General features: G+C 32.9%; 1 protein-coding gene across 7 annotated transcripts in view; it reads right to left on the bottom strand.

Moving 5' to 3' along the window:
* Positions 1–1,527: 1,527 nt before the first annotated feature.
* The window catches only part of LOC143240686 (nucleoporin NUP35-like), a 48,877-nt gene continuing 22,829 nt past the window's right edge, over positions 1,528–27,575 (bottom strand). For 5 of the 7 annotated variants that reach the window (XM_076483587.1, XM_076483551.1, XM_076483576.1 and 2 more), the window contains exons 6-11: positions 25,161–25,293; positions 16,185–16,238; positions 14,060–14,129; positions 6,978–7,106; positions 5,897–6,046; positions 1,528–2,078 (exon numbers count right to left, since the gene is read on the bottom strand). In XM_076483587.1, coding sequence (XP_076339702.1) covers positions 2,001–2,078; positions 5,897–6,046; positions 6,978–7,106; positions 14,060–14,129; positions 16,185–16,238; positions 25,161–25,293 — 614 coding nt within the window. In that variant the 3' untranslated portion in view covers positions 1,528–2,000. The remainder of the gene's footprint in view (positions 2,079–5,896; positions 6,047–6,977; positions 7,107–14,059; positions 14,130–16,184; positions 16,239–25,160; positions 25,294–27,575) is intronic. The other 2 variants (XM_076483561.1, XM_076483542.1) reach the window with 1 other exon arrangement.

The following is a 27,575-nucleotide window of genomic DNA, read 5'->3' as shown; positions in this document are numbered from 1 at the left end:
ATTGTCTATAACCCTGAGAAGGCTGAAGATAAGATTTTAACTTCTCTTGTTGTATAGAATGTTTCAGGGAACCACAAATAAGTACTAAAGCTCTTAATCTGTTTAGAAACATGGCTTCAATTACATAATTAACTTCCAAATTAATATTCCATTCATTAATATTCACCAGCCAGTCGAATGACATTTTAATGTCTCTATTTTCAAAACTATAGAGTGGAACTTCATGATGAACAATTTATCACAAATCACATGAGAGCCACTAAGTGAGCATAACTATATCAGCAGCAATAACTATTTTTTACTTGCAACTCTTGCTCTCACAATGTAGGTGCAATACCATACTGTTATAATCAGCATAAAAGTTATTTTAAAGACAATGAACTCATCTGTATTTAAAACAGATTACCTGTATATACAAAGATTTGGAACAATAGGGAAGATTAAGATGTCCAAGTATGTGTGTTTTCTTATAGTAAAGCCACATCAGACTATCTGCTGAGCCCACCGAGTGGAATCGAACCTAATTTTAGCATTGTAAATCCGTAGACATACAGCTGTACTAGCGGGGGCAATGTTCAAGTAAAACTACAAGAAAGATACCTGTTCATAATTTTGACACCTCAAGTATGCTATACTATATTAATATGCCCAATAACATAATATGAGATTAGAAATGGATTTATTCTCTTCCAACAGGTATTTAAAACTGCTACTGATTCTCATTATGGGAAATCAAATTGAAAGTTAGGATATTAACTTTTAGAATAGGAAATTCAATATTAGTAATATTATTAGCAATGATAGCAATGGAATTTATTTTAACTCTTCTTAGGTAGATATACAAATATGGGTACATTTCACTTGAGTTTGCTGCATTTTTTTTGGGGGGCAAAAGGTCAAATCATGTTCACAGTCCAGCATGCTACTCATCAAGCCACACATTTTTATGAGTCTGAAAAAATAAATTTTTGTGTTTTAATAATGACTGTCATTCATAAAAGAATGTGGGGTGGCTGGGATTTACAATAATTAATGTGTATTGTCTATAACCCTGAGAATGGTTATAGTGATAATACATCACAGGTACTGAATATTATATAATGCACACAAAGGGTATGCCTCATATCATCTGGTTTTGGATATGGCACCACAGGTTAAAAAAAATTAATTAAATAGCTAACCATAATAACCCAATCCTTATTTTCCATCAATCTCCAATTGTTTCTTTATTAAACTGATTGTAGTGAGATAAAAAGAGTGCTGAATTACTCAAATTATTAAATTGGCAGTTTCTTAATTTCTTCTTGATAACTTAGTTTAGTTATTTATATTTTCTAGAACTCTGTATAATTTTCAATAACATTCTTAAATCCTGTTCTTTACAAAAAGCCAATAAAAACTTTTTTAGTTGAATCAAAAATTGGTTCAGTTGGGTTAATGGAAACACGTTTTCATTTTTTTTTGTCCTTATTATTTACTTTGGGTTAACAATATAATCTACAAAATTATTATGAATACCATCTATTATCCACTGATAAAAATTATTTATTTCCATTTTAGGTACAAATCAATATAAAAAAGAATCATTGTGCAAGAATTTTGTAATAAAAATAAGTATAACAATTCCTTTTGGAGTACAATATCACTGAAAGATCTAACAAAAGTCAAGGGTACAACAATGTGGTCTACATGATATATACATTCAAATTGTACTAGATGATTGTCACATAAAGAAGATAACAATGTTTTAGTTGTTGTTTTTTCAACAATTATTTAACATAATTATGGCTCATAGGCATTATTACATAGCACCAGCACCCTAAAAGTTTTATTTTTCTAAAACATAATGTGATTATAAAGAAGCATGAGTTGTAGCCTGCTATTTACAGATTCAGTAACTCATTTCAACACTTGCTAGTCGAGAAAATTGCTCAACTTTTTATTTCTCTAACATAGACAATAAACCTCAAAGTTCAAAACCAGACTAAGCATTCATCAGGTTACCATCCAAAAATATACTCCATAGCTTTTGATATAAAGTTGTTTGTTTTCTGTGGTGTTTGACTCTGGGTCACTACCTGGAAATATGATAAAGTGTTAAGGGTATTTAAAACAAAATACTAAAATGAAATGTGATTATATGTTTAGCCTTGTAAACTTACACTTCAAATAATACTCATATTAACTTAAACAAAAAATTAAAATGAAGAGGTACACAGTTCTTCACCATTATGTAAGATATCATGCTAATATGAATGTATATTTAAACAGAAGTAAAATTAAAAATAGAGAATAAATAAGAAGTTTAGCATGCAGTAGTTATTTCTACAATTAGTAATGGGGTACATATGTATCTCAGTGGCTTTCTACATATATTTTAGTTTTATTATTACTATAATGTGAAATTGTTATTATGAAGGACAAACAGGTTTCTCTCTCTTTTTTTTTTTTTTATAAATCAAACATCATACAAGATTACTCATTTTATTATGAAACAATGAATGCAATTATTAGTAAATATAATTGTTAATCTAGTTAACAATAGCATGTTTCTGATAAAGAGGAAACCAAACTTTTATTTTTATAACATATTCTAAAATGAGATATGGAAAAAATTAAAACCTAATGTTAATGTGGATCTGTCTTAAAAATTAACCATTTTGTAAATTACTTTTGTCGACTTTATTATATAGCATTTCCAGCTCCAATTAGTGTAAACTGCACCTTGATATGCTGTAAACAGATCTGATGATGATATGTAGCAACATTAAGAGATACAGTACTTGGGTCAAGTATGGCATGAACCAGTCTGTAACACTATCATTTTCTTAGCTGTCAAAAAAACCTGACTTACAATGTCTATGGGATCAACTATTTAATTTAATAGAACACAAACTTGGTATGCAAAAGCTTTCATGTCAAATTAAAAAAAATATTAAAAAAATCTGAAAACAAAAAACAACTGGTGCTCCATTAGTAGCCCTGATAATTGTTTTGTTCACAATAGATAGAACATGGGAGTCTTAAATATGAAAAATAAAAAGCCTCACTACCAACTGCTAATAGGCTAATTCTTGAGCTCGGCTTGTAGTGCACATGCTTGATGTAAAACATATTTCGTAATAACACTGTGTACTGAAAGGAACAGTTTCTGATTATCTTCCAGTGTACTTCATACTGATATTCTCAACAAATTCTACTTGGGTAAAACTCACAATTTACCTATTTTTTCAGAATATAAAACACAGGGCTGAAATAGATGCATTTAGTTGTCAGATGACAAACATGAATTTTCTCACAGTACAACACCACAGACACAAACAAGAACAAAACTAACTACTCACCAAAGCAGAAAAGTGAACAACAGTAATGATACTACAAGCAGTTTATTACCAAGAATACCTAGTGATAACAAATCAGCAATGGATATAAGGAATTTATGAGAAATAGACAACTTGTTAGACAAAACTATGTTGATGTCATTCTTGGTGTGGAATCTTATAGTTTCTCTTGCTGTTTACATCATTGAAAGACTTGTATTTTTGCTGTATTTTAGATTTTATGGTAAACATCCTGTTTCTAGCACACCTACTGAATAGGATGTATTCTCTTAGAGAATTAATTATGCCTTTACAGCAAGAAACACTGCTGTTGGAAAAATTGTCACTATTTCTCACAAGCTACTGCTGACAAAGAGGGGGAGAGGGTTAAAGAGGCCCTGATTCAGTCTCTGTTTGATGAAGGTGGTGTTCATGAAACTGATGTAGAGGAGAGTCAGTTCCATGTCAATATAGCACCATGACCCAAAAAGCCCCAACAACAAATAAACCACACTTGCAGGGCAAGAGCCAATGATGACAAGTGGGCCAAAGTGGAAATGACGAGGGAGAGGACATTTCTAGAAAACCCTTGAGTCTCAGACAGGTGATGGAACGAGGAGAGGTACTACTAAACAAGTTATTATGGTAAGACAAAGAAATACTGAGCATTAGTAAGATGAATGAGAGATTGGGGTTGATCCAACCTCCTAAACAGACAAAACTGAATTCAACAGTTGTTGGTCCAGACATGGACAGTCTGCCCTATGATAAGAAAGGGTAGACTGATCTAAAGCCTGTGGGGAATGAGGCATATAATACCCTCACATAACTGGTACACAAAACATTCAGTGTGAGCCTAAATATTAGGAAATAGGGGAAAAACTAGATATAATTGGGAGGCAGGATCATGTAAAAGGGAAGAATGTGGGTCATAAGAAATAGCAGCAATAAAAAAATGCATCACATACCTAAAAAATGAAATCTGAGAAAGATGACAGGTAGTTTGGGAGGCACAGAGAAAACCCAGGGGTGTGTGTGACAAACTGTCAAAATCCTTGTCAGCCTGTCCAGGCTTGAAAGGCTCTGGAGGAAGAGGGGACAACAGTAGAAGATGAAGATTACCCCATATAATGCTCAATCTCCCTGTAAATAAAGACCAATAAATCCCATGATTCATCGCCCACACCTGTGATCTGGATTATTGTATTAGACGAATGAAATGCACCCAAAGTGGTAAGGTTTATTATGGAATTTATGCTTGATACCAAATAAACAAATGAAAATAATTGTAGCAAAATACAGGTAAATTAAATACTTTTGAAAATAAACTGGGAAAAATTCTTGATATTAAATTAAGGTAAACCATTTTGAGAAGAAAAAACAAAAAAGAAAGACTGCTAAACAGAAGCACTGCCGAATGAGAAGTGATAGTTTTGTAGTGGTGCATATAGAGAGTCACACATGTCATGTAATAGTAGTGTTCTTCTATTGATGAAGAGATGACACATGATGATTTGCACAAGACATTTTGGAATCTTTATTCCAACAGGTGATGAAGTGCAGAAGGCTTGTGCCAAATGCTGTATTAAAAAGTTTGCATACAGAGTGCAACATAAAACAGGAACAATTAATCTTGTGAGGTGACAGAAGTAACATGATCGAAATTCAGAATATATCCAATTTTAGCAAAATTTATAAAGAATGTGATGATTATGGTTTACAGTTTCCAACTCAGACAAAACTTATTTAATACTGGTCACATCATCAACAGAAACCCCATACGTAATGAAAGTACTTGTTGTTGTGTAACTGATAAATTTACTGTTCAAGCTGCCTTCTTCACTGAAAGTGTCTTTCAGACCAGAGCCCAACAGACAGCTACAAGTCTCACTGACCATGATTGGAACTTTGCTACTTTTTGATATTTCATCATCAACCATCACATTCCATCAGTTATTTGAATATGCAAGGTTCCAAGATGATTAACTTGCAAGCTATGCAGCCATTGTGGATGTGATAATAATGGATGTTTTAACAGCCCTTGTCAAGTAAGCCTAAAGATGCTGTGGAAGCACTGTAAAACAGGTTTGGTCCTGACAAAAAACAGCAGTAATAATAGAAGTATAACCCTTCTGCCAATTCTGAAGATGAAGGTCTCAGACCTCAAGGAGACAATGAAGAAAGGTTACATGATTTGACTACTGCTGGTATGGTGGTGCAGTTGCTCTGAAACTGTGTCGTTTTGACTGTTCATAACTCCTGACTGAAATAACTTGCCACTATATATGCTGTATATTTGGATACAGAAGATCCTAGATTTTCCAAAGATGTAAGTAATACCTTTAAATTACAGAAATTTCTTATTTTTTGGTCTACCATCCAAAAACCATACTTTCTCTTTGACTAAAAGAAACATCGTGTGTTAAAAGTGTTTAAAATTAGACTTTTGTTTTGATTGTATCTCAGAGCTACTTTGGAAAACAAACTTCACAATTTTTCTATGACAATAAAATTAAACTGCTACAGTAAAAAATAGCTTATGTCAACATGATCTACCAAACTTCTACAAACCTCACCTCATAATCACTAACCGCTGTTTTGTAAGCCTGAGCGAGAGGCCTGATGTTTGCAATTCGACTACTTTTAATTAGTGTCTCGTTCTTCTGGAAGGAGGATGTGCTCATTTCTAGCATGGAATTTTCTTTTGTAGATGTATCCATAAGTTTCTAAGAATACAATAAACACTTTCAAAGTATAATATCAATTTCATCAAAATGTAACTTTCTGGAGACATTTTGTATGTGAAATATACTCTAACCAGATGACACAAATAATAAAAAAGATTCTACAAAAAGTATAACATATATTCTAAACACTTAGTAACACAATTTGGTTTGTAAAACTGTTTTGTTTTTTAAATAAAGGGCCAAAAATGTATTTAAAGAGTTCAATAAATTATATTTTTTGTACATGGCACAACATTAAACATCCTTCCAACACGACCTTTAGTAGATTAATGTTTTCTTTTATTTGTAAAGCTCCTGATTTTCTCATTGTGTGAACAACTTACATTGACATTGTTGGTACCTTTATTTATAGCCACACAAAAAAGGTACAACAAAAATTAGTTGGAGAAAACAAAATTTAAGGTAGAAGTTCAGAGATCTTGCTCAATGCCTATTAAAAACCATACACAAATATTAATTAGGATGTTACAGTCTAATAATGTGGTATATATGGTATATACATTTAATATTCAATGTTCTGTTCTTTTCTGACCTACACCTATTTGATTCAATAGTTCACTTTAATGTTTCTCAACCTTTTCAACATCAGACCAGTCAGCTGTCTCCCTAAATGTAATGGACAACTAAAATTACAAGTACAACAAGAACATTGTGATTTACATTTGAATACTCTGTCAGTTTTGCTTTTTTTCTTGAAATCCCATACACCAGCAAGATGGTCACGATTGACCAATGGTTGAATAACATTGTTTAATGGTTTAATTAACTTTCCTAAGCAGCTAGAATTTGCTTTTTTAGACAAACTTAAAAAAAATGTTTTTACAATGTAAAATTTGACAATTAAAATAATTAAGCAGAAGTTATAGAACATAAAAAACAATTTCTTTGTATTTAGTTATATAATACTTACTTTTTGTATACAAAGCTTAACACCAACCATGATACTTCCCCCAAAAACTTTACCATTTTTACTGAGAGCTTTTTTAGCTTGAAGTTTTGACTGGTAGTGAATGTGCATCCAGTTGCCACAGGCTGAGACCTGAATGTAAAAACATTTCATATAAATTTTAATCCATTAAATACCTGGTTATTATAAGTTTTCTACAAAATAACTAGCTTTACCTCATATCAAAATAGAACACTTCATTTATTTAAACTAAAACAATACATGCACATAAAGTTAAATCATACAATCTTTTCCAAAACAATAGGAAATCTAAAACTATTCATGGACAAACAAACAACATAAGCTTAAATGCTTCTGTGTTGTACAATTCCATCAGTGTATTTAATTGTATAAAGCTTTATATGTCCAACAGCATAAGCCAGAAAGAAAACACTTCAATCTGGTTCTCAGGTGTTGATGAAACAGATGTTAAAGTAGTTACTAAGTCCAAAAAAACAGTATATTTCAAGAATTTTTATACAGAATGTGAACAAGTCAGACTCAGCTAGAACAAAACAAACGGAACTGAGCAAACTGAAAATGACACATGCAAGAGCCACATTACAGCATTGAGTGGTGGTGTCTCCAGCTTCTACAACACTTCTCTGTATGTCAAACAATACAAAGTTTATTTATGATAATATTACAAAATTACATTTTTATGAAAGGACAACAGCTATAATATTTAAATTTTGTAGTATATTTTCTCCTTTTCATTTCATTTAATATCCTTATTTATTTTGGAAATGTAACATTAATCTCAATTTAAACTTACTGCCATACCTCACAGGAGTTTTATAATATAATTACAAATAACTGCACACCTCTGTGCAATAATAAACACATTAATATTGTAAGTCTAAATCTGACTGATATTTGACAGCAATAATGCATGAAGACAACTAATGCTGAAATGCATTTCCAACCTCTGGCTAAGATTTTCAAGTTAAAAAATTTCTTATACTACATTTTTGATTAAAAATTAAGTCCATATTAGTTGAATAAGATTTCACAGGTCTTAAGTGTTTGCAATGTAAAAATAATGTACAAAAATGTTTTTACTTGCACACAAACAAGCAAATGAAGAAAACTATAATAAATAAAGACATCTTGCAATCAGTTAGTGTTGAAAGATGACAGTTTTATAGTACATACATTAACATGATAAAATCTGAAAATACCATGTTTATACAATCAATAAAAATGAAAAACATTTCAATTTCTGTCAACAACAGTGCATAATTATTATTATAAAGCTGTCTACTGTCTACAGTTTGATTACACTATATACATAATAACAGTAATTTACAGTCTTACTGATACAAATGAAAATAATTTTTAGGTAATTTTACACATTAGACTCAACTGTTACTGATGTTTTAATAACATTTATTTTCTAAAGTTCTTATCAAGATCAAATATGTTAAATTTCCATTAAATATAATGTTCTACAAACAGGAAACAGAGATAAGATACATACCAGTAGGATTTCATTTAATCCTAGTATTTTGTACATAATAAAAAAATACAAACATAGACGTATTTCTGATATGTACTTACCTCCTGTCACAAGATTAGTTGTTCTCATTCAGTGTTGTCCTCTGTGTGCAAAATATTTCTTTACATGTACCACAAAATAGGTTTTATGGAACAGACAAAATAAGAGGCACAAAGAAAGAGCTTCATTTAGAGGTAAAGTTAGGGCATGGAGGAGCATGTTAATACCCCAGTCCAGAATGGGAAGATGATAAGAGGACACTGAATGTGGAAGGAGTGCACGAGCACAGAGAGAACAGGGTAAGTAAAATCGTATGGTATCTGGAAAAATGGAAGATATGGGAAAGGGCCAACCAATAAAGAAAGTGAGGAGGCTAAACACCCATGATCAAAAGCCAGGTAAAATATTCTTCCACCTGAACCAGAGAAGGCTTACCAGCAGGAAATCCCTTGCCAACAGACCAATAGTGGAAGACTGTCCACTGATGATGGTATACTTCCCTGGAAGTAGCTAAAAAGGTTGGTTGATTTTTTTGGTGTTTTATGGCACAAAGCAGCTAGGCTATCTGCACCCAACATCAGGTAAAAAGTCAAAATTAAAGAAATTTAGTAAAATTCATAAAAGGAAATTAAGGTAAAATAAAACAAAGTTTAAAAAACAAAAAGCATAAAACCAATGTTTACATCTAGTCTACAGCATTAAGAGAAAAACTACAGTAATATACATTGTAGAGTACTTTCAGTTGCATAACTGTAATTATCATAACGCCAGAAAAACTAAGAGGTAAGTACAAAACCCACTGTCAGTCACCTGATAAAATAAAACGATGAGTTAAAAAACTGACCAATGAGTAGTCTAGTTAGAACAACTTCCTCTTTCTGATCCTTAGTAAAGCAAGATGGTCAAAGTCCAATAAAGGGGTTTATTTGGAAAAGCTTGTTTTCATGTTGCTCACTCCAAGTTGACTGCCAACTGAATACAGGACCATAGTCCATGTATGGAACAGGCACAGTGGTGATAGTGCCAGAGCAGATGGATTTTGCTGTGGTGTCAGCAAGCTTGTTCCTGCAAATACCTACACGTCCAGTATCCAAAAGAACTGGATAGAAGTGGACATTAAGGAGAATTGGGCCAGTCGGTTTTGAATATTGGCGAGAACAGGGTGTAAGCTAACGTGAAGCGATTCCAGGACCAGTAGAGAACTAAGCGAGTCAGTATAAATAGTGCAGTTTGAGTACTGCTTAGACTCTATGTGATCCAGGGCAAGAGAAATGGCGTACAGTTCAACAGTGAATGCAGAAGGTGTAGATGGGATTCTGCACACAACCACCGAACCACAACAAACCATGACAGTGCCCACAAAGTCACCTGATTTCAAACCATCTGTATAAATAGAAATGGAAGAATGGTTTGAAACATGTTCAGCAAATAACAGACAGTATTTTAAATCGGGAGTCTGCTTTTCTCAGATGACTTAAAGATAGGTCACATTTGAGGACTGTAAGAAGCCATGGTGGAATGGGCTGACTCAATTTATCCAACTGAGCTTAGATACGAAGGCCAAAAGGAGCAATGGCAGATCTTCTGTTCTGAAAAAGTATGGCCCACCAAGGAAGGAAAACACAACCTCAGGTGGGATACTTTGGTGAGGAACAAAGTTTTGAAGCATATTGTAAAGACAGTTGCAAATGGCACAGATGCAAAGAAGGTTCATGAGACTATGTACAAACTCTGGTGATGTAAATGTCAGAATGAGGACACTGGTTGGCATCATAATTCCTTCTTTGTTAGTGGAGATACACCTCACTGCAGAAACTCCTTGGGTGGAGAAGCCAGCGAGAATCTCTGACTCAGGGATATTCTTCAAATCCCTGTAAACAATAATTCCTCTTGATGAATTCAAAGCAGCATGAGGTGTAAAACCTCAATAGGTATATCCCCCAATTGCCTTTAAATACAAGAGAAGTTCACTGTGTTCAGATGTGGATGTTTCCACCAGTATGTCACCAGATCGAAGCTTCTTTACTGACTTTGGAGAGCCAGCAAGTCCCTCTAGTCCCTTCTGAATGAAAAGGGAAGACATTTACCCTAAAGGTTTGTCTAAAAGAGAATGTAGTATAAGAAAATGAGGTACAACAGGTGTTACAGATGTTGAAGATTGCTGCTCAAAATCTTCAAGGCGTGGTTGTTTACCTATGGACTGTTTTTTCACGATATTAAGTTTTTATTTGGTGGATCTAATAATAAAAAACTAGTATTTCAGTGACCACTGATCCCACACACCATGGAACCCTACAAGGGGAGGCACTACAATGCCAAAATAAGGACACTGCAGCAATGCCAGGGTTTTGTGGGCACTATACCCAAACATCAGCATCAGATACAATGTCCACAACACCAGTTGAGAAATTCCAACACTGGTACTTGGTTGACCCTAGCCCAAGTGGATCAGCTGATTGACCGAAGGGGGCCACCCCAAGACTACCCATCTACAGGAATTCAAGGCAAAAGTGGTGTGTTAGGGTTGGACCCCTCAACCACCAGGGTCCTCTCCTCCCCTTCATGGGCACTATGCATGGCAAACATGTGGGTGGATGATTAGATCCCAGAGGAAGTAAACTGAAAGAACAGAATCTTCCCTAGGAGGTCCCCTCACCATGTACAGGAATCCACACCAAGGGGAGAGGAGCATGCATTGTAATCACAGAAATTACAGTTGTGCTGGCCATTAGGATGCAATTGGGAGGCACTGACAAGGAGCAGAGTGTACCAGAGAAATCATCCAATGTAACTGATGAGAGGGTACAAAGAAAGGTATTTGTGAGACCAATCCTGGCAGAAGGCATCAACAGGCAGAGCCTGTAGATGGAGTATAGGTGACGAAAATGGGAGGCAACTTGGTATTGAGGCCTGTGGCAAATGCATCTAAAGCATTCTATGGGAGAACCCCATCGATGATAAAGGCCCCTGAAAACAAGCAGATCTAATGACCTATCTATGGGATAGAATAGATGCAAGTGTGAAAGGCAACCCACAATCATATTTAAAGCACCTGGCACATGGTATGTAATAAGATAAATGTGATGTGCTTGGGCACAGTATAGAAGATCCAAAGGACAGGGTGCTTCTTTGGTGGTTGATACAAGCCATGACTGTAAAGCTGTCTGAATAATCCCTCATCAGATGGTGAAAAGCAAGAGAAAGAAGTGATATAATGCTAGTGGAACTGCTAAAAGTTTCAGAACACTGATGTGCAAAACAGTTTCATCTGCAGACTGATGGCCCAAGATTCATAGTGACAACCCAAGCCTTGAATTTTTTGAAGAGAAGTATCCAGGAACAGTTGCATAACCAGATTCATGGGAGAATGCAGCACACCCACTGATGTATGGGCTTTATCTAGCCACCACTGCAGATTGTCTCTCAGGTAACAAGAAAAGAAGAACCTGTGAAGGGTTTCACTGATTGTGAAGTGTCCACTTAAGGATTTCACATGGGAACAATCGAGAGGGACCAATGTGGTCATGGAGGGCCACATTCCGAAAAGCGAGAGAACCTTGTGAGCAGTAAATGACTGAGCTGACATAGCGTGGTGAAATAAAGAGATCCATGGAAATTAGACATAAAGAAGAAAGTATAATGCAATTAACCTTAATGTCTGAGAAACCCCCAAATGCACTAGATATTAGGTGGGTTGAAGGATTGACTTCTCCAACTTGATCAACCAGTCCACTATTGGTAACTGGTGGTACATTGTATATGACCTCAATGAGAGGAAGTACCCAAAATTGAAGGAACAAACAATAGATATGAGGATGAAGGTAAGGATGTAAGTCCCTTAGATAAGTGAAGGGTACACCAACATGAGCAAAAACTAAATCCTTACCTTTCATGTCCCAACAACAAAGAAATCATACATGTAACAATTGAGTTGAGGATGATATATGGGCTAACATGAAGGAGGTGAAGGGTATCAGTAGAAAAATCCCTCAAGATTTCTGTGGCGAGTCTCCAAAAGCAGAGATGTGTAAAGAAGACACCTGAGAAAAGTAGTAAGGGTAAGATGAAGGCAAGAATGTTGAACATGTATGAGACTAACATTAGATTTGGGGACTGCCCCCAAAGAGGTAATGAGGAACCCAACAACTGCTGTTAAAAAAGGATAGTACACATAATGGTAAGAAAAAGCATACTGATCAGTGGCTCTTTATTTAATTGGGAAAGAAAGTGATCTGCATGTACCTGAATATCAGGAAAAGACGAGGGGAGTAAAAGATAGGGAAAAGAGACAAAACATCAGAAACCTGATACAAATCTGTGATGACTAAGATGAATCTTCAGGCTGGAAGTGAGAAGGGAGAGAAAACTCAGGAGGACTAAACAAACAATCAAAATTCCCATCATTCTGAACAACTTCAGAAAAATCACGAAGAGTCTGGGCAATGTCAGAAGACAAATGTTGACCCATGTAATGTACAATCTACCAGCATACAAAAGCAGAAAGATCCACAGACAGGTCACCAACACCTGAGGCCTGTATTAAAACACTGGTCATTAGTGTGATCCCCAAAGTGGTCACGTTGACTTTGGAATTATAACTCAGGAAATCTGTAAAAAATTGAGTGCAGAAGTACAGCAACAATGATGAACTGCGAGAAAATGTTTTAAAATATATACATAAAGAGCCATTTCAAGTGAAAATTAAATTACAAGTCACACAGAAAGCACTAAGCACAAAAGAAAACATCTGTACTTGAAAGCTGCTAAGTGAGAAGTGGTGGTTTAGTAGGGATATTTTGAGTGATATACATTCATCATGTGAGCATGCTATGTGTCTCTTGCAAATCACGTTGAAATATATTAACTCCAATAAGAGGGGAGCACAAGGCTTGTGGCACGCATAAAGAAAAAGTTCACATATAGAGGACAACACTGAATAAGATTGTTTTTGAATTTCGCACAAAGCTACTCGAGGGCTATCTGTGCTAGCCGTTCCTAATTTAATAGTGTAAGACTAGAGGGAAGGCAGCTAGTCATCACCACCCACTGACAACTCTTGGGCTACTCTTTTACCAACGAATAGCGGGATTGACCATCACATTATAACACTCCCATGGCTGAAAGGGTGAGCATGTTTGGCGCGACCCTCAGATTACGAGTCACATGCCTTAACACGCTTGGCCATGCCAGGCCCCCTGAATAAGAACAGCTGATGTTGTGAGAGGAGGTAACTACTATATTGGAAAATAACAGACATTTGTTTCATATATAGTATTGTGAAATGTAGCTTTTCTGGTGGTAAAGTTTTAGAATAACTACTTTTTTTACATATTAACAAGTGGGCAGGGTTCTAAACATTTCTCTTCTTTGTCAAAACTGTTTTTTGAAATGTATAGCAAACAAAATGAGCAAAACATTCACTGACACTCTTTAAATTAATCTAATCACCAAAATTAGATGCAACTCTTAATGTAAGCTGGAGTGCTGCAGTATAAATTAGTATTTTACAGTGAACTGAATAATAAGCTTATGTGATATCTAAACATACCTGATGTTCAACAACTGTACCATAGAGTGAAAACTGTTGTAGAATATATGAAGCTGAAGCAGAAGGGTATCTGATCAAGAGTATAAAAATATACATGAATCTTTCTCTATATTTAAACATTTCTGTATAACTTAAAATCTTATTTTTAAAAAATACACATTACAGAGTCAAGACTAACATTAAACTTACTCCACCCTGATATGGATAAGTAAACATTTTCAATGTTAATTGCATAGTAATTACCTTTTTAATAATTCAGTTGATTAATGTATTACTAAGTAAACTGTCAGACAGCTGTACTGCACAATGATTCACTAGCTAATACATTGTTCCCTCTAGTAGCACATGGACATAAGATGATTTATGTCTTTAATCTCATTACCCAAAATTAATAGAAAAAATTAAGACCATTTTTAGACATTTCTCAGGCTAGAATATCAATTATGGTTAGTTTTTTGTCTTACATATTAAAACAGTTTTTAGAAATTTTATAAGTACTTTTATAGAACATAACTAGAGAACCAAACAAATTTCACCACCTATTAGTTGGAAAAAAAAAGTTTAAAATTCCATAAGGAATTACAATATAGAAACATATTAAGGCAATAATATTGGTACAAAGCTACTTTATCAGCCTGACTGTATGGGAATCTTGAACATTTTTCAGAATGAAAATGAAATTTTCAGAAATCATGGAAAAGAAGATGAGGGGGGGGATCGAATATCAAAATGCCCTTTTTTATGTTTACAAAATACTTTTAAGTGAATAGCCTGCAGGTGGATTAGTCGCAAGAATTAGCACAGATGGATGGTATTTGGACATCCATGAATGCAACAAGAGTCGGGTGAAGGTGCCTGTAGTCAGCCATGATTATACAGCACTGAAGAATTCTATAGCCTAATTATTAATAAAAAACCCTGCCTCATAATCAGGCCAATATACTAATTTAAAAAAAAATAATATAGAAGTAATGCTTTCAGTAACAGTTTTTTTTTTTTTTGCAACCAATATTGATCTTAGTTTTAGAGAGATTAGTTCAAACACTATGTTGACTTTGTCATTGACTAATTTATGGGGTTCACAGTAGTTGGTTTTAATCACAGTCGGTTTTTTATATATTTTTGTGGTGTTGGATTCTTGCTCTGTGATATTTACAGTGGTCTAGTTAATTTTGTGGCTCTTGCTATTGGAATGTGAGATCTCCATATTATAATTCTTTATAACTTGCTGCATTTCCATAATATGGATTGCTTTGTTTCACCAATGTATTTGTCACTGCATTAGATACTGAATATGATCTGCTACTGTTTTTATGTCAGGAAGAAAAGTGAAATGCATTATTGGTAAATTCAATACTAGTGATAGTCAGAAGTAATTCCATTATGAAAATCTTTTACAACCTTACAGACATTTTTGAATAAAGTTTACAACTGGTGATATAGGTGTCTTCAGTTTATGAATTTTTGATAAGCTGTAATACAGTGGATAAATAGATCAATGGTGCTTGTACTGGTCCATAAAAATTTCATTTTTGTTTACAAGTCCCTACGATAATGCAAATTTTCTTTTTCTCTGTATTTTATGTGCCAGATCTATTAAAATGCAGTATTTTTTTGTATAATTTTTGTATGTTATGTAATCAGTGGCTCACTACAAAGTTAGATTCCGAATTTCCAAACTAGTAAAGCCAAACCTGCACCAGTGTTGCAGGATTTATACCTTTTGACTTAGATATAATTTGTACTTAATGCCTGCTAACAAGACAGTGATTAATGGCTCTACAAAAGATAAAAGTGGTTTTTGTTAAGATGCTAACTATGATGGTGAAATACCATTAATTATGTCTAACTTATGGTTAAATGTCAGTGAGCTGTTTTAAGTAAGGGTTGCATAATTGTAAACATCGGTGCAATTATTTCATAATCAGTAATTTTACTGATGGTGTATAATTTAAAATTTTTTGACACAATTTGTTTTTGCTGCATAATGTGGGATGTGGGAATGAGAAACAGAAATGATTCAGTTAAAAACTTTGTACAAGGCCGTGAAGGTTTATTTTATGATACACAAAGAAACTATAAGAACACTATCTTAGCAATAATTCTATTTAAAATTCAAATTTACCCAAAAACTGTTACCCATGTCCCATCAAGTTCTTCATCTGGAGACAGGGAGTCACTGCAATTACAGATATTTCACAATAACTTTTTAATTGGTCAGTGATTAAGTTCATCCAAAAAATTTATGTAAAAGCAGATGTAACTTTTAAAAACATACTGTTCTGATTAATAACAATAAATAAAAGCCATAAAAGTTAAATTTTAATGTACAATATTAATGAAACTTTGCTAACTTGCTTTTCAGTTACTTATTCAAACCCAAGAACATAAATTTTCATCATTTTTCTTCATTAAAAGAGATAAACAGGGATAAATTTAAGTAATTTTAAAACTTACATATTTTAGATTTTACTGGGATGCTTCTGTTTTTTTTTTTTTTAACAAGTACAAGTTATCAGCACTGAAACTGTTTTAACAAACTATCTAGATTTTTAACAGAGATAAGCAAGTGAATCATTCAAATATTACATATAGAACATGATATATATTATAAATTGAGCACACACACATGGTTACAGAATCTGAGCTCTGTACAATCTACAAAGGTGGTTAAAGAAAACCTTTGTAAATAAGTGTGGTATTATACACACATTAAAAGTATAATCTGAGCTTTGTGCAGTCTACAAAGATGGTTTAAAGAAAATCTCTAAAAAAAAGTGGTATTATACACACAAAAAAATTAACAAGTGGAACAATAGTGTGTGTGTGTGTGTGTGTGCACTTTATGCTACAGTTACTACTTGAAAAATATGTAACAGCCAGAAACAGTTTACCAATTCTAAATAATTTTTTTGGAAATATTTAATTTAACAAAAATTCTTATAAGTTCAAATGAACACATTACTAATGGGAAAATACAATTTGTGACATTATATAATTCAAAGTGGTTTCACTAATACTGAAGTTCAAGATCTCTCTCTCTTATATATATATAATAACAGCAAAACAAAGTGTTGACTACTACTCTACTAACTGCTTCCAATAAAACTGAAATTTCTTCATCAAACCAGAAAGAAATTGAAGTCTCTAAATCAAAATCTACGTAGAGGAGCGAACAACGTTTCAACCTTCTTTGGTCATCGTCAGGTTCACAAAGAAAGAGGTAATTGACCGATAGCTGACTACATATTTGAAGACAGTTATGTAATTGAGTGTAGAATAAAGTTTCTAAATGTTTTAAAACTTATTCCATTAAAAAAAAAAAAATTAAATCACCAGTAATGAAGTTCATGTTTGTCAAAATTTATGATACTGACCCTTGCTGTAAAGTATTGAAAATACAATAATACAGTTGATTACTTAATCATGGTAATAAAAACATAGTTTGCCAAGGTTAGCTAATTTTAACTGTTAAACTAGCTCCCTCCCTGATAATTAAAAGATGGGTAGGAAACATGAAAGGAGATATCTATTTGGAAATACATTTTCAGTTTAGGAAAATGTTAACTTCCAATATCATATCTTATCTCCTCTCACAAAAAGCTAGAATCCACCTTGAGCTAGTGAAGGGTCAGTGACAAGATAATACTCCTTTAGAAAGTGTACAATTAACATCAAATTCACTGGGAATCAACCTCCATTGGATGGTAGGACAATGAAGAAGGACCTTAATTTGGGGATGCATATGCAGTACAAAACCTGGCAGCATTGGAATTTATCATCCAGCCCATGACAGGAGGAGGGCACCAGCCAAACATACAGGAAGATTTATGTGGCTGGATCACCTCAAACCAAAAAGATGTCACAGACAATAATGGATAATTTAATAAATAAACAGGAAAGTTCTAAGGTAGGTAAATGCAACTAAAACATGTGGATCTGATGAACTGGAAGAAGAAAAAATCCAAAAGGTGTGAGGTGAGAAATGTGTAGGTAGAACGAGAAAAGCAAAAACTTAATAGGCCAACATACACAAGGGATAAAGCATATCAATGTCTAAAAGCAAGGGCACCTCACAACAATGAGCATGAACTTCATTATCTAGGTAAGAAAGAAAAATTGAAGACAGCCCAAAAAGGGCATGGGTAAAATCAAAGGAAAAAGAAGACAAAGACAAAAATTAAACATACTTGAGAAAACAATGGCTAAAAAGGCCAAAGGATGTTCAGGTAAGATCCCCCAAAGTGACACATGAAGGAAAAGTCTATTCAGGAGGGTTAAAAACTGCAACAAGTCACATCCACCAGTTGATTAACATCTAGATGCTAGTATGACAGGGTATTTAACAGGTTGCACAGAATGTTGCCAAAAATGGTAGGATTTCTGATGAAACATAGTTGACAATCTACCATAGCACCAAAAGTAGCAGTAGTCATGACCACCAAAACTACAAATACATAAATCATAAAGTCAGAAACACAAAATTAGAAGAGAGAGAGTAGATTAACAGGTGCAATATCAGAAATGGTGCTAGTTATGATAGGGGTAGTGTTACACTCCTATTGGTGGAGGGTTTGCTGCATGACCATTTACACCTAAATATGCAGAAGGAAGTGAGGATTACAAGGCTTGTGGTAAGTGAAAAATTTGCACCAACAAAGAGCACTACTAACTTGGAAAGCTTCTTTGTAAGCAAAGGTGAGGTGATATTGTATAAGAAATATCTGTTTCATGTTACAAGCATCACCTAATCCATGAAACTGCAGATGTTTCTTGACTACTCAAACTATAAAAAGTAACACCTCAGTTTGCAATTTATAATATGACTGCAATCATAATCAAAACTTGAGAAAACCATGAATTCTGTAAGTAAGAAATATATACTATGGAATAGCAACATATGCAATATCTGCACACTACAGTAATAATCATGACTGGATACAAAGTTAATTGTACAGTTGACAACTGCTGTAAATAAAAATGTGCCATGTGTTTCGATAATTTGAAGAGTTAACAACTATGCAGGTTTAGTACCTGTCATCATTATTCAATCTCAAGCACAGAGTTGGCCTATGTCTTCTTAAATAGTGCTACCACATGTTGATATGTATATGTGTTTAATTTTAATTGCAATGAACTTTATGTGCACAAGTGGAAGCTAAAGTGACAATGTCAGAACCTTTTACAGAGTTAAGTGCAAGATTTAACAAAACAACTTTTAAAATCAATGTATATCTATAAACTTCACATGAAAAACATAAGTTTTAATTCCTTACTTTAAAAACGAAATATTTAAATAAATTCTCAACCTTCAATTCTGTATGTTACGTGGGGTGTCTTTATATGGGTTTCAGAATGTCTACCACTTACACATATTGATATTCCAGAATTTCAAATAAAAACTTTACACCTTTATTTCCTGAGCTAGTAATAAACTTATTACATGCACCACAGAAGCTTCTCCCAATTCTTTATTCTTTTTGTTTGTTTGTTTTTTAATTTTGCGCAAAGCTATCCGAGGGCTATCTGCGCTAGCTGTCTCTAATTTGCATTGTAAGACTAGAGAGCACCAACTCTTGGGCTACTCTTTCACCAATGAATAGTGGGACTGACCATCACATTATAATGCCCCCACAGCTGAAAAGGCGAGCAACTTTGGTATGACAGGGATGCGAACCCACGACCCTCAGATTATGAGTTGTGCGCCTTAACCCATCTGGCCATGCCAGGCCAATTCTTTTGAAGTTACTTATTTACTCACATTTACTTAGAATAGTACATGTACATAATTCATAAAATGGGCATTTTGTGAACGATGTGATTATGATGCCTTTATGATAAACTTATTTGAAAAAGATTTTATTAAGTGAAGACTAAAGTGGGTGCTCTGGTAAGTTAGAAACTTTTATAAATCAGTCAAAAAGTTATGGCAGTTTGGGGAATTCTTTTTTACTGTTTGAATTATTTGTTTTAATAGTGCTTCCACAGGCAAAGCACCCAGGATTTGGGCTGTATGGCAGACCTTAATATATAACATCATTCTGGAATGAACTAAAACTATTTTGAGCATTTTCAGGTTGAACTAAAACTCTACACAAAGTTTTATGAAAAAATTCACAGACTTAGTAACTTATCACAAGTTCTTGACACCCATAATACACAGTAGTAAACTTAGAAGATGTACACATAGTGTTGTTTATTTGTTACCATTATTTTTCTTTGTTTTCAGAATAGACATGAAGGCCTTGACTTTGGCATACGTGGAATAATTCTCATCTTGATTAATAATACTTTACCTCTTTCAGTGCAGCTACCTGACAGTAGTGCTGGACAAATTGTACTGTAGGTTCTAGCTGAAACCCAGACTTCAATCGAGAAAGTGCCATTTAGCTGTTTCAAAAGCTTGTTCTCCAACCTTGAATCTCTTCCACTTTGAATGTCATTGACTTGTACAGGAGTGGAAGTATAACTTTTCTCTGAATATATTTCTTTGGAACAACTTGTTGCACACTGTTGGCAGATAAGAATAGTTTTACATCATCAGATTTCTTACAAATGTTGTTTCCAATCACATTCATAAAACCACATGGATTTCCTGGGAGTAACATGTTGCACAGAATCCTTAATACATACAGATTATTCACTTGCAAAGTTTGTTATTGCTGTGGATTCAATACCAAAGAACTGCTCAATTGAATAGACATTGTTCCCATGCACTGTTGGAGTACTACAACATCTTGAAAGCCTTTCTTTCACAACTGGGTTCTTAGATGGCTTGTGTTATTTCTTCAGTGTTGTGAAGTCCAAGGAATTCTCAGAAGTATTGCTACACATTTAACTTCCATCACTCTCCAATGAAATAGCATAATTAACCCTTTCTTTCTTATTTCTTTGTGCCTTTAATATGCTCTGCAGCTGTTCCAACCTGCTTTTTCTTGTTATTTTGACCTTTGCATCTACTTACATCAAGGGTACTTCCCACAAGTACTGCAAATACACACTTTACACTAACAAGCCATTTTCTTCTTTTCCTGTTATAACTTTGCTTTATGAATATAAGATCAGTACACTTACTCACTGAATATTGGTATCTGTTCTGTGGTCAGCTGCGGATCCTGTTTTCACAAAGGGTGTGGCATTTGCCTGTTTTTGTCCAATTAAGTTTTGGTGAAAGTATTAGCCAATAAATGATCTGAAATGACTTGAAAAATTAGTTCTACAAACTCCTGTGTGCCTGGCCCATGGATGCACTGTTAAAATAAATATCTGAAAGCTACAAAGATTATTTTTTTGGATGACCAACATAGCAAAATTTAGGTTTAATGAATACTGGTTCCAGAAAGCAAAAGACCTCAATCCTAGAATACATTTTTGTATTAATATATATATCTTTTTTAACAAAAGTAATTGAAATGTAAAAAATTAACAAATTAAGTTAGATAAAAAACTTGAAGGAAAAAATAAAATTTTCATCTTGAGCAACATGAGAAACAATGTCACATGATGCAACTCGAAATTCTTTTTATCCTAAACTGTCCACATTAATGTTCTGTAACTTACTACTATACACAGTAGTTAGAAATTAAATGAAAACAGTTGTAACAAGTTAAGAATCTCAAAGCTTTTTTTTTTAAGATAGATATTTGTACTCTCTCAAGTTACAACCTACAGTCATTTTGTGAAAAAATAAAAGGTACTTTTCTGGTTTCATTTCATATTTTTTCAATTTTCACTACAGATTGCTTCACTAAAGTTAGTTTTAGGATAGAGAAAATAAGAAATAAAGTAAAATGTTTTAATAAAAATTAGATATTCATTTTAAGAAGTTCTAAAGTAAAATATGAAAACTGTAAGATGAAAAAAAGTACTTTTATCCTTCTCATAAAACAATCACCTTGTATTCAGATCAGCCAGAGTCTGACTCACTACATTCATTGATAAATCGTTAGTACAAATACCTCATGGGAAATTCTGATTTTTTTTTCAGTGACGAAACCACTTGTTGAAATTTATATAATCGTTTGGGTTGGAAATTCTTAAATCTTGATGTAAAATTTTTTGTTTATAACATACTTGTGATGTTTTTGAAACTTTTACCAAATTTCATGAAGGTACACATAAAAACATTTGGTAGTAAACATTAATTATACAATACGAGTCAATTGTATGAACAGAGGGTGAAGAGTTATTTTAAACTGATATGGAGGTAAAAAGTACATAACTGACATTTCATTACATTAATTACAAATTTAATGTTAGAGGTACCCTAAGTTTAGTTTAGTTCATGTAGAAGGCACAAAAGACAGAGACTAATCTGTTGGTAATTTCAGTTCAAATGTTAAACTGCCTGGAGCCTTGTTATGTGTAACAGAGTGGAAAAATTAGTTATGCAAGCAGCACCAGAGAGTATTATATGTACATACTTAGTGGGCTGACAGACTGTTACTAGAGGGTACAAACAACATGGAAATGTCTGATTACCAGTTTGTATCCTAGTCATCAAACCATCATCCAACAAAACATCACTGTCAAGATTCTAGAAAGCTGTAGACAGAGGGCCTGTCTATGAAACTGATTAGCTATTATCCTTATCAATAAGTGGTTGCTTCAGTGAAATCAATGCTTCCAAACTTCCAGATTATATGTATGTAGGTAACAGTCCCTTAGAACAGTCAGATAGTGACACATAAATGATTATCAGTCCTACCAAAACTATATTATTCACAATCAACAACAGACACACTGGTGAGGGCAGATCATCATTATCCTTTGCAGGCAGTACCATTTCTTTGGAAAAAAACATTGAAGTAACTGGGGGTAACCTTTAACAGATTTCACCAGCCACATTAACATCATTATAATGAAAATTAGCAAAAGCATCAATGTACTAAAAGTTGCAACAGGAAGCAGAGATGAAGAATGTCACCTGTTTATGTTCTACTAGATTTATGCACCTAAATGAGATTGAAAAGTTACAAAACAAGGTATATACTATAGCCACCCCCATTTCACCTCCTAAGCCTCAGCAACATCAGAGAGCACCAAGAGTGCTTAAAAGCAAAATTCTGACTAAAGTTTTGCAGTGTTAAAGCCATGCATCTTATCACTGAGTCACTAACTTTTCAACTAGCACACAACAATCATTCAGATGCCAGCAAAGTAAAGGAATACCTATAAGTATTATCAGAAGAAGACAAGAGTGAACAAATGGTATACATCCATTATTTAAATAACTGATTACCACAGATCACAGATATCTGCATATGGAATAAAAATCTTACACCACTAGTACCTGTAGAAATCAGTCTAGACAGAATATGTAGAGACCGAGGAAGGATGAAGCAGAAAATGTCTGTTAATGCCTATTTAAAGACTAGTGGATAATCACCTGTCATCATTGCCACAATGGCTCCTACTGAAAAAATATAGAAAAAGCTGTTTGAGCATTCATCATTTCATGGAGTAACAACATTAAGCATAAAGCTGGTGGAACATTGGAACTTCCTACAAGCAGCACAGTTACAGAGCTGGAAGCTATACAGAAACTCTCCCCTGAATTGATGGAAGTAATAAACTGTAAATATACAGTGCTACCAATAAATATTTGCAACCTGCTTATAATTGATACAACTCAAAATGCATAGTGGTTGGTCTGCAGATTGAAACAGAAACTAAAGTAACAACAGAGTAAGACCATCTCCAATGTGTATGTACAAGTCTAATCTAAGAAGCTAACAAGCCTGCAAGGGAAGCCTCATATCAAACTGAAGAACTTTTTTTTTTATTTTGCAGAATATCAACCTTCCCTGTACTAGTAGGGTGAAAACAGTAACTATGAAAGGTCATCACCAATATTCAGGTGGAATGAGATTGTTAAAAAAGAAAGTATCATAATGGCCAGCTAAGAAAAATAAAAGATGGAAAATCAACAAGGCAGCATACAGTCAGAAATTCTAGTTTCAAAAGCCTGCTAACTGATCGCTATGCAATTAGGGGAGTGACAATATCATCTAACGACACTCCTGTGATAGAAATAAATGCATTTGAAAACACTCTAAGACCTGAAAGTCAAAGCTAATTAAGCTAAGAGAGTTAAAACTAAAAGAGAAAATATTCAAATTGTAAATTTTCATTTTACTTTCTACTTTTCTTCTTAAAATTAAAATTTTGAAAAAACATACATTTTGACAAAGAGTACAAGATATAAAGTTTATTTTATGGCAAATAGAAATGTCTTGTGTTACATAAAGGATGTAAAGAGTAGATATTTTGGATGCAGTGTTGTGAAATAACAAGAAAATTTGCATTATTATAGTTTTAAGCATTTTACTAGTGTATCCCAACTGGTTTGATTATTGCTGCTATGGAATAAAAAGCCTTAATCCTTAAACAGCAGGAATGTTGCAGGTTGTAGCATCAATTGATGATGGTTGCCTTTTAAGGGTTAATGGCATTAAATATAATATAGTGCAGTTGACATTGTTATAAATTCTTCTGTAATTACACTCTCAAGTTCTTAGAATTTAATTAACAGTAGGTGGTGTGAGATCATCAACTAGTTTTACTTAAAACAGTAATGATTAAGAAGTGTTATCAGATATTCCTCCAATACAACTAAAATTTTTTAATAACTGAAATTCAGTAAGTTACCAATTAGCATTTGATGCTTAATAAAAATAAATGTCACCAAATAGAAGGATTTTACAAAAGAGCACAGAAATTTGTGATAAATAAAACATTACTCTTTATATTTCAAGTTTAAAAAACATAACTTGATTTCTGCTATTCTGTTTACTGGTTTCAAAATCCACTAATAAATGTCCATAATTCATGTAATTGACTAACTGTTTGTTCAATGAACGAGGATCATTTCACAACACAAAAAGGAATGTATACCGTTTCAAATGAAAAGAAGCGTACGTACAAAATTACTAAAATAATCTTACCTTACTGTGTCAGTCTCAAAACGAAAACTACACTTTATTAATTTAATACAAAGTGAAATTATAAAACAAAAAAAGAAAAAAGTCAAGATTATACTATCTTTGAAAAATCATAAACAAGTAAGAAAATGAAAAAAACAAAACAATAAAAACTTTACCCTTGGGTATAAAATGGATCTATCTGTGCTGGTGATGTTAAAAGCTTGCTGGCTTGAGCTTGATTCATACCTTTATTTGGTGTCAGTATCTTGGCATTTCGTATCTGGCCTGTAAGAACAATCATCAAGATTTCTATAAGAAAATGTATCCATTTGTTAAAAAAATTGTTTTAAACTCTTACATTAAACTCTGGTGTTAGTTAAGTTTAGTGCCTGCATAAAACATACATAAAATATTTTATGCTATCCCAGATTCTCATCTTTAAAGTATTACATATATTTCTGTGAAATTAAATAATTACATCCAAATGAAGCTAACTGATAAACAAAATCATAAGGAAGGATAGTGTTAAAAACAGCAAATCCCAACCTCTAATTAATTTTAAACATTAATTTTTAATTCATAAACAAAACACATTAACATGAAACAAAATACACTGCATATTTTAAAAAAGGATCACAGGATACAAGCAACAATGTGGGATTATAAAATGTATTCTAGGTTTTGAAGGTGACTGAAAAAGTATGATACACATTGAGGTGGGGATATGCTGTATATCACTCTTAACCTCCAATTTGCTAGTCTCACATGAGAAAATTAGAAATTAGGAGAGTGAGATGTGGGTGTTCATGCCTACAATGTCCCACATCTATATTGCCTTTCACTGCTTGCAGACAGTTGTGGGAAGGTGACTGATCTCCCAAGTTAAAATAACAAGAAAAATATAAAAAGATCAAAAATAAAAATAAAAAATGAAAATAAGGTATTACAATCAGTTAAGATAACTATATTAGAAATAGTTAATGAAGACACCAATAGACTTCAAAGAGTAAACTTGTACATTTTAAAACTACAAACATTATATCCTTATGGATTAAACCAAGATTTCAATAGTTCTACTGCTTTGAGTTTGAGCAATGATTATTGTATTGCTACTTTTCTCTTTATATATACATTTATTAATAAAAATAAAAAATGAGGAGGTAAAGGAAATAATAAAGTAAAATGGGTTAATTTTTCAGAATTGTGTAGTTATTTTGGTAAGTTTTATACTAGCATTAGTATACGTAAACCTTTTTAAAAAACAAATATGAACTTAATCTTCCCAAAATAAAAGTATTAATTAATGTAATAAATAAATATAACTTTCAAAATGATCATGCAAAACACTTGCTTGTAGACATTATAAAATATCAATTAAAAGTTAATGATGTTTCAAGTTTTGAAAAAGAGAAACGGAAAGTAAAATCTTCATATTTAATAATTAATTTTAGACAAAATATTCAATGATTTACAGATTTCTAAAATTATTCATCAATCTATAAACAATAATATTTTTTCTTGTAAAAACTTAAGACCCACTGTCAGTTATAAATCTGAAGCTCCAATTGGTCCACTAACATAAAAGTTTTTAGCTAATTTAAATGTGGATGATGTTACTAATTTCCCTTGTGAATGTGAAAATAGTTTATTTGTTGATACTTTTCATAAACATATTATTACTAGTAATTTAGATATTATAAAAGACAAAATATTATGTGAAATAATCATAAAAGGAGCTAAATACAGAATACCAACAAAATGAAATAAAAATAATATTCTAAAATCTCTTGAAAAAAAATATTGATGGATATATTTTCAAACTTAATTATATTACAGTTTATCCACCAAGATGGTTTTTAGAATGGAAATTGTATATACTTGAAAAATAAAAATAAAATTATCCAACTTAAATTTAAAGAATACCATATAGATATATCATTTAATCAGCTGAAAAAATAAGATTAAAGAACTGCAAGAAAAATGTGTTATAGTTCCTATTCATAAAGCTAACTGTAATATTGATATAATTTGCAAAACAATTATGCACTAATTATGATAAAAGAAATTAATAACACAAAAACTTTTAAACTTGTCAACCAATCCAAAGATACAGTAATTAATAATTTCATTAAAGCTTATCAAAAATTTTCTTCTAAACATAATTACTATGTAGATTTGCCATTTCTCTTTGCTATTCCAAATTACATAAATCTCTTATTAAATTTAGATTTATTTCCCATTCAATGAAAACAATTATCAAACAACCAGCTATATTATTAAATAAATTACTTTATATTTCACTTGATAAAATAGAAAATGTATGTATTAACAATAAAAGACATACGTTTTGGAAAATAAAAAATAAACAATCTATTTTTAAATGTCTAAGAAAGTGTGAGCAGGTAAATAGTATTCAAACATTTGATTTTACACCATTATTTACCACAATACCATTAAACAGGTACAAGTTTCAATGTGAGATTATAAAATGTATCTACGTTTTGAAGGTGGCTGAAGAAATAGGACCCACATTCAGTGAGGATACACCATCTATCAGCCTTAACCTCCAATTTGCTAGTCTCACAAAAGAA

This window comes from Tachypleus tridentatus, chromosome 2 (assembly GCF_004210375.1).
Source record: "Tachypleus tridentatus isolate NWPU-2018 chromosome 2, ASM421037v1, whole genome shotgun sequence".
Lineage (NCBI taxonomy): Eukaryota > Metazoa > Arthropoda > Merostomata > Xiphosura > Limulidae > Tachypleus > Tachypleus tridentatus.
Note: the sequence above shows the minus strand (reverse complement) of the source record. Positions and strands in the feature narration are given on the sequence as shown.